Source organism: Protobothrops mucrosquamatus, unplaced genomic scaffold (genome assembly GCF_001527695.2).
Source record: "Protobothrops mucrosquamatus isolate PMUCROS unplaced genomic scaffold, P.Mucros_1.0 scaffold2991, whole genome shotgun sequence".
Lineage (NCBI taxonomy): Eukaryota > Metazoa > Chordata > Lepidosauria > Squamata > Viperidae > Protobothrops > Protobothrops mucrosquamatus.
Window position 1 is genome coordinate 90,157 of NW_015389011.1, and position 9,017 is coordinate 99,173.

At 33.8% G+C, this 9,017-nt stretch overlaps 1 protein-coding gene across 1 annotated transcript in view; it reads right to left on the reverse strand.

Annotated features, from left to right (window-relative positions):
* The window catches only part of CAB39 (calcium binding protein 39), a 15,348-nt gene extending 6,689 nt beyond the window's left edge, over window positions 1–8,659 (reverse strand). The window contains exons 1-3 of the mRNA XM_015826173.1: window positions 8,506–8,659; window positions 3,984–4,148; window positions 1,562–1,680 (exon numbers count right to left, since the gene is read on the reverse strand). Of these exons, the coding sequence (XP_015681659.1) occupies window positions 1,562–1,680; window positions 3,984–4,148; window positions 8,506–8,619 (398 nt within the window). The 5' untranslated portion in view covers window positions 8,620–8,659. The remainder of the gene's footprint in view (window positions 1–1,561; window positions 1,681–3,983; window positions 4,149–8,505) is intronic.
* Window positions 8,660–9,017: the final 358 nt, after the last annotated feature.

Below are 9,017 nucleotides of genomic sequence, written 5' to 3' on the forward strand. Positions count from 1 at the left end.
GCAGGACTGGCCTAAGGGGTAATTTTTAGTTGGGTTTTAAAATAATTTTTAAAATAACAAAGGCCAAATTAATATTTCCTTTTAATTATGTTTTTAATGGTAGTATTTTTGTATTTTTGTATTTGTTTTTATTAGGCTGTTAGCCGCCCTGAGTCCGCAAGGAGAAGGGCGGGGTAAAAATATAATTAAATAAATAAAAAATAAATAAATAAATAAATACTTATGAAGGCACATTAAAAGAACAGGAAGCTTATCTTTAAAATAAGACACTTAGTATTATTCTGCAGGGATATTTGACTCAAGCCTTTCAGAGAAATCTTAAATGTACAATAATAATAATAATAATAATAATAATAATAATAATAATAATAATAATAATAATAATAATAATAATAATAATAATAATAATAATAATAATAAAGTTGGAAAGGACCTTGGAGGTCATCTAGTCCAACCCCCTGCTCAGGCAGAAAACCCTATACCATTTCAGACAAATGGCTGTCCACTCTCTTCTTAAAGACGTCCAGTGTTGGAGCATTCACCGCTTCTGGAGGCAGGTTGTTCCACTGATTAATTGTTCTAACTGTCAGGAAGTTTCTCCTTAGTTCTAGGTTGCTTCTCTCTTTGGTTAGCTTCCATCCATTGTTTCTTGTCCTGCCCTCAGGAGAATAGCTTGACTCCCTCTTCTTTGTGGCAACCCCTGAGATATTGGAACACTTCTATCATGTCCCCTCTCATCCTTCTCTTCATTAAAATATGGTATGGAAGATTTGTTTCTAAAACATTATTATTAAAAATAATAATGCTTAGGCTACAGTTAATGTGGTAAGAATTTCATAGAAGTACAGGTTTTAATTCCTCTGTCTTGCAGGGAAACTGGAAGTTAAGTTGAAAACATGTTGCTGGTATGTTTGCATGTCACATTAGTTTTAATTTAGTATAATATCCCATTCTGTCATTATGGTTTATTGAAACAAGCCTCATTTCCACTAATTAAACTTAATAGTAGTTTGCCCAGAGTTAAGATGACATAATAAATTGTGGTTAACGACCAACAGATGCAAAACTTTCCAAACTTCTCATTGTTATGCTAACACCAGTCTGCACAAACAAGCAAAGCCCCATCCGTGGGATGCAGGCAGCACACAAAACCACACCCCGTCCAGTCCGTGGAAAAACCTCACTCCACAGAACTGGTCCCTGGTGCCCAAAAGATTGGGAACCTCTGTGCTAACAAGACTATTGGGAGGGCCCATGCATGAAATTTGGCAGAAATGGGCTTTTTGGGGGCGGGGGGCGGGATAGGAGGTCCTTTAACAAGTAATTGAAGTTCAGAATTTTCCTGCCACTGAAGATAATTACAGGAATACCAGCAGTTCTTTAGGTCTACAAACTAGTTGACACTTTGTAATTACAATTATAAAGTAATTGTAAAGTTTATACAACTAATTATTAAGGTATAGATACTACAGCCCTACCCAGGTAGAAAAGATAATTAAATGTAAACTAGTTTTATATGAGCAAAACAACAATCATTTCATATTTACAATATAATACATACCCTTTTAACAGCATGAACAATATATTTTGCTGAGTGCAGATGTATTCAACTGTGGGTGTTCTAGTACCAATTTGTCTTCTCAGAATATTGTTAAATATTTGAGCCACGTCCTTTTTGCCCTATCAAAAATACAAACTAGGATGTTATGTTGGTTATGTTTTAAAGACAAACTGATTGATTCAATCGAAGGACTTGTGTTTTATCACTATTTTTATAAAATATATATTTTATAAATATAAATATATATTTTTATTCTTTATTGAATAGCAAATATAATTAGTTTACAGTCACAAAGATATATCAACTTTTTATTGCCTAATTTTACGTTTTGATTAAAGGGACACGTCCTAAAATAAAAGAGGATGTTATTTTCAAAAATTGATGACGAAAGTTGACGTGGATACTGACATACTATAAATGTAGGACTTCAATGTCTTCTTTTAAAGAGAAACGGTGGTTCTTGGGTTGAAGAGGTCGGTAGTATCAAATGGGGAACAAGTAGAACTGATCGAGACTTAAATAATGCATGTCAAAATAGAATGTTTCTAATCCCTTTGAAAAAATCAGCCAATCACAAATGTTTGTATGTACCACAACTCTCTATTCTATACACATAGACAATACAACATATAATTATAATGAATCATTTTCTGTGATTCTCCTCCTTTTACACACATTATTTCATTGTATTTATTCACAGGAGGAAAGAATGCAAATATTTTAATAATTTTTTTGGTTGTTGGTTATATAACGTTAGTTATATTACTAAGGGGACAGAGATGAGACTACAGGAATAAATGCTGCAAAATATACTTCTGTAGGAAGACAGGAGGCACTGACTGACTACAGTCCAAATACAAATATTTGTAATTCCACTGTAAACTGACTCAAAACAGCAGTAGTTTTTTCCTTTGACTAACGTTTCTAGAAACCACTTCCCTCAAAGTGCATATCACAATAATAAAAAATTATTCAATAGCCCAGCCAACTCTGCCTCAAGTCCTGTGATTTTTTTCCCTGGATTTATCATCAATGCCAGCATTTGTCATAAAAATGTGATTATGAACAACAGTAATGCTTTATTTGAACTATTTTCTATTTCTAAATGATGTAACTTTATCATGATGATAATTACACATATTATACTGGAAGTGTTGAAAAAGAAAAGTTCCATGTTTTTGATGCAAACAGAAAAAATTATTGTCTTCAGTGTGAGAGATAGCTTATAATCATATTCTGTATCTGTCAAGAAGCTACTGAAGATCAAATGTATTGTTAAATTTTAGTCTAAAAGAGCAAACATCCTTTTGATAGAAAATACTATTTTAAAATATATATATATGCACATCTCTAAAGATATATTCCATTACTAGGTTATACAAATGTAATTCAGTCTATAAAAATAGTAAGATAAAGGCAAGGCTTCAAAGATTAGTCAACAAGTTCTGCACTTCCCATTTAACATGTGTTTTTGAACACGTGTTCCTCATAGAATCATAGCGCTGGAAAGGACCTTGGAGGTCTTCTAGTCCAACCCCTTGCCCAAAGCAGGAGTCCTTATACCATCCTGGACAAATGGTTGTCCAATATTTTTTTTAAAAAACTCCAACAGTAGAGCACCCACAACTCCAGTAGGCAAGCTGTTGCACTGATTAACTGTTCTCACTGTCATGAAATTCCTCCTCATTTCCAAGTTGGACCTCTCTCACATGTTCCAGTTCTTACTGCTTCTGAAACACAGGGAGCCTTCAGACACAAGTCACTTGTGATACAGAGAGGGGAAGGTGGTTTGCTTATCAAAAAACTCTAGTTGCCCTCAACGTTTTTCATCCTGCCCTAAAGGCAGAGTACATAGTTTGTTACATAAAAATTGCAAATAACTAATAATGTAGGTAATGAGAGAAAACCACTTTCCCACAATGGTAGCTTATCCAGCAGTTTTTATTTTCCCATTTATAGAATAGCCATATGGAATTAATGGGCATATTCAGGTTCTGGGAAAGAGATTCATTCAACTTGTTACTGGAGTTTTTCTTTTTGTATGAATCCCTCAACTTTCCATGGGCCTCAATGGGTACCCAACTATGCAAATTACTTGTCGGCTCTGGAATGTTCTAGGGCACTGTCAGTTCTTGTTGACAAACAGTGTATGTTTCATAATCTTATACAACTATATATCCTTTTATATCCAAAAAGACATCAATGTGGTTTCTTTCAGCTGTTACAGTTATGAATTAGTTTAGTTTTTTTAAAAAAAACTAAAAAAAACTTCAAATAGCTGCAAGGAATAATCCATAAATCCAGCAGGAACCCGATTTCTCCCCACATTCCATGCATGGAGATTAGAAAACAATAATCTATTCTGGTAATTATTTTTGATGAAATTCAAATTTGAAATCATCATTAGTACATATTTTCCTACCTCAAAATCAATGAGTTGTAGATCAGCTACTAGGGTGCTAAGAAGACCGCTGTTGTATAGTTCTTGAGCAAGCTGAGCTACAGCTTCTGTCTGAGGTTCCTTTTCATTGGTGCCATATAAGATTTCTTTCATGGCAACTAGGTTTTTTGAAACTTCTTCGGTAGCCTGCACAAAGAAAAAGGCTAGTTACTTTTAAAGCTGAAAATTGTTTCTTTACTAATTTTACTACTTTTTTTTCATTTATCTTAACACACCTTTACTGAAGATACGAAGAAAAAAGATGTGATCAAAACAAAAAAAAGCAAATAACAAAAAAACAACAGAAGGGGAAATATATAGCATATATATCAAATTGCAAAGGAGTTTCTCATTCTATATTTAAAAAGATAGTTCACTAACATTACAAAATATCATAAAATCAATGTAAAATCAATGTGAAAGAACATATTTAGTCATTAAATAGTATGATTTATAGATAACACTGTATTTCCAAAAGCAATTAAGTTACATATCTCTTGAATCAAATCCTTACTACCTTTCCAGTTTTTCAAAAATAATTCACTTAGCAACATCCAAAACTCAATATGACCAAATCACTGCAAAAATAATCAGATCCCAAAGTTATGGGATGTAATTTATCATAACAGTAGCATCCTTATCACTGTAAAAACATCTCCCAGATGTCTATGGAGATTCTCAATCATCAGAACTGAAGAAGCTTCTTAGATGAGAAGTGAAATGTTTTCAAGGAAAAATAAAACAAGAAATTCCAGTTGGCTTTTTGGAAAAGCACCTTTGATCTCCCAGATATTAAGCTGAACAATTCTGGAATTGAAGATATCTCATTTAGGCCACCCTCTTTTTCTGAAAACCCATAAAATACGTCCGAATCACACCTTTTTTATTACAAAGTTTCTTATCTAGGAACCTGTAAAAGATTCTCTGGACTATTAGAATACCCCTGTTTTACATATCTTTACAACATGCTTGCTAACTATTTTTTTGGCTGTTATAGTCTGTAAAAAACCAGGGGCCCAAGTTATTTTGCACACTTAAATACATTTAGTTTTTGACACATTATCATACATATGTCACAAAATGGTCACCTTGGAAAAGCTTACATAGTCCCAGCTGTTTTGCTGGGTATATCCTGTCACAAAGCTCAATACTCCAGAAAAGAAAGAGAGAAATGTGAGCATTTAGAAATGAAGAACGCAATTACTGAAAGCCAGCATGGGTTTGCTAAAAACAGAAGCTTTATTGGCTTCTTTAATTAAGTGACTAAATTAGTGAATCAGGGAAATGCTATGGATATAGTATCCTTGACTTCAGTAAGACATTTGACAAAGTAAACCAGACTACTTCTTGGCAAGACAGAACAATGTAGAATAGGCAGTCCTCAATGGAACTACATCTACATGGAAAGAAGCATGAAGTGGGCAGAATCAAAGTTCTGTTTTGGGCCCGGTGCTCTTCAATATCTTCATAAATGATGTAGATGAGGGAACAGAAGGGGAACTCATCAAATTTATAGGCGACACCAAGCTAGGAGGAACTGCTAATACTTTTAGAAGATAGGCTCAAGATTCAGAAGGACCTTGAAAGATTGATCACTGGCCCATCCGATAAGATGCAGTTCAGCGGTGAGAAAATAACATCCTGCACTTAGGCAGGAAAAACCAAATACATAAGTATAGAATAGGTATTTGGCTCAACAGTAGTAACTGTGAGAGGGATCTAGGTGGATCATACCTTATGTATGAGTCAGCAGGGTGCTGCAGTTGCCAAAAAAGCTGGTTCTAGGCTGCATCAACAGAGGAATAGCATCAAGATCATGGGAAATTATAGTACTGCTCTATACTGTACTAGTGAGGCCACATTTGGAATACTGTGTCCAGTTCTGGTCATCATGACACAAAACATACTGAGGCCCTAGAAAGAATGCAGAAGAGAGCAACCACGATGATAAGGGTTCTGGAGTCTAAATTATACAATGAATGGTTGTGAGAACTAGGTATGTTTAGGCTAATGAAGAGAAGGCTCAGGGAAGACACGAGAGTCTTCCATTACTTGAAGGGATGTCACAGGGAACAGGATGACAATTTATTCTCCATAGTACTGAGGGTAGGACAAGAAGCAATAGATGCAAGCTCATCAGAGGGAGATGCAACCTGGAAATAAGAAAGCATTTCCTGACACTGAGAATGATTAATCACTGGAACAGCTTGCCTCCCAGAGTTGTGGGTGCTCCATCACTAAAGGTTTTCAAGAAAAGATCGACAAACATTTGTCAGAACACCTGCTTTGGATAGGGGATTGAACTAGAAGACCTTCAAGGTGTCTTCCAGCCCTATGATTCTATGAAAGGGAAAGGAAACCAGACTAGTAGGACCAATGGGCATTATTTTCGGGACATTAGGGTGGCTTAGTGATGAGATATTGGATGTCTGGAGGATGTAAAAAAACAGTTATCATAATCTCTTGGAAGGATAAAAAAATGTCAGGCAGAAAGAGGAGACAGACTATTAATTAAGTTCATATAGTTGACTATTTATAGCATCAAGAGTAATTATACACACCACAAGCACACTGCCCATTTAAAAATAAATGCTGAGGTTAACCAAAAAGATAGAATTAGATCAACATATATTCAGAAGCAGACAAAAAGTCACCCTAATATACCAGCTACTAAATGCAACTATTTAGGATTCTGCACCCAAAATCCCAAGAAAAGCTTCTCCTTCAAGGTGTATAATTTAAACAAAAAACAAAAAGACCTTGTCCTTTGCTTATTATGTTCAAGTCAGGATATTAGCTTGTCTCTTACTAAACCAGACTCAAACTACAGTTTGTTCTTGGCTTCTTTCAATAAATGTTGAGGAAAACTGCATAAGAAATTACACTGCATAAAAATTATACACATGCATCAGTTGTATAGATTTTTAACTGAATTACAATTAGAAAGTCAGGGGGGTGCAATATTGTTATATGACTTCATTCTGAGTTATAAATTCAAAAGAGTAAAATGACCTCTGGTTATTTCCTCTGCTTCATATATGCAGGAAAATAAGTTTAATTATTTAAATTGTTTTTTTAGCCCAACAAGTTCTGTGGGCAATCCATACTTTATAAAGTATGGTAAATTTAAATTTCAATGAAGTTTATTTATTAGATTTTATACTGTTTCAATCATGTGACTTTTGGCAGTGTACATAAAAAACAAATATAATAAAATGCATATAAAATTAAAAACAATTCAACAAAAATATTTAAATAACATTTAATTATATAATTTGAATTCTTAATTCTGAAAACAATTATTTCACTATAATTCTCTCTTTGCTAGCTACTGGAGAAAAACTAAAAATATATAAGTAATGTTAGCTATCTCCTGAAATAATAATTCTAAAAAATCCATTTGTCTTTATGTACTTAAGTGATCATACCAGAATACATACTTTTCTTATAATAGAAAAATGAGAATATAGATTTTCCCTGCTTCCCAAAATTGAAGCAGGAAATAAAGGAAAATTCTACCCTCAGATGGAAGTGAAGTTCTTAAACTAAGAAACAGAATTCTTAGTTAAGAAGAAGCAAGAAAGACTACTTCCTTCTGTTAATCAACCACTCCTCTTTCTGAAAAGTGTAAGAGAATACAGGTAGTCTTTGACTTATGACCACAATTGGGACCATTTTTGGTCATAAATTGTGGTCATAAGTTGAGGCACCCACATGACTGGAAACAATTTACTGTTTTTACATGCTTATTAAGTAAATCATGCAATCATAAGTTTGAATCATATGGTCATTATGCAAATCCATTCTCCCAAAAGTCATGTGATTGCAGGGAGGGGCAGAAAAGTTAGGCAATGCTTTATGGGCAGTAAAGCACTGTTTCTAGGCTGTTATAACTTCATTAAATGACCAGTCATAAGCTGAGGACTACTTTTGTTGTAGAAACATATTTTAAGCAAGAACCACATGTGAAGGATTCCAGTTCTAACTGAAAAGTATTGCAATTTAAATATTGCATTATGACAACAAAATCTTCCTTCATCATTACTACTTCTAGGCATTTAGTCCAGGGAAATGTTTTGTGAACATAAAGTTACCATTTCAACTGAGAAGTAGATTAGGCAAATAAGAATTCTGGTAGATTAATAGAGTAATGATAGATTAATGAACAGTGGGATATAAACTATAAGAAAATCAGGCGACAGTGAAAATGCAGACGGGAAAGTAAAGGAAGTTTTTGTTTGTTTATATGGGAACAGAGAAAAGTTTCAAAGAAAAAATATAAACGTTATTAAAATAATGCTGATAACAAATTAGTAAGAGTTGGAAAAGCTTCTGCGGCAGTAGATTTTCCATGTAATGTCCTTCTACAAAGGTTATAATCATTATTTGCCAAAAATAAAACAAGAGATACTGCTGCTGAGGATTAACAAAAACGCTTGGGAAAATTTGTACCATTAAACAATCCCTCCAGGACAGTTCCATAAAAAGAAAATGTAAACTTTACCTTTTCTACCTTCTTGTCAGAAATATCTTGTTTTTCTAGAACTGCCATACTTTCTTTCAAATTCTTCACTATGTCTGCAGGAGACTTGTGTGATTTGCCAAAGGGAAATGGCATGCTTGCAAACCACAAGTGTCTTTTCTTCTAGAAGTCTTCTTTTACCTAAAAATTAAGAAGGGAGAGAGTTAAGAGTAGTAAAGAAAGTATGTAACACCTGGATACAAAAAAGCGGAATTCAGCTGAGATTTTCAGCTTCAAATTACCGCAGATACACTGGAGTATATCAGTATAAGTTTATTTATTTATTTATTTATTTATTTTTATTTATTTATTCGATTTATATCCCGCCCTTCTCCTTACCGGACTCAGGGCGGCTAACAGCCTTATAAAACCAATGCTACAATAAATACCTAATTTAAAACCGAATTAAAAAGAAATATTTGCTATGGCCTATATAATTAAAATTTCTCTTAAAAACCCCACTAAAATTCCCTAGGCCAATCCCGCTTGTTGGA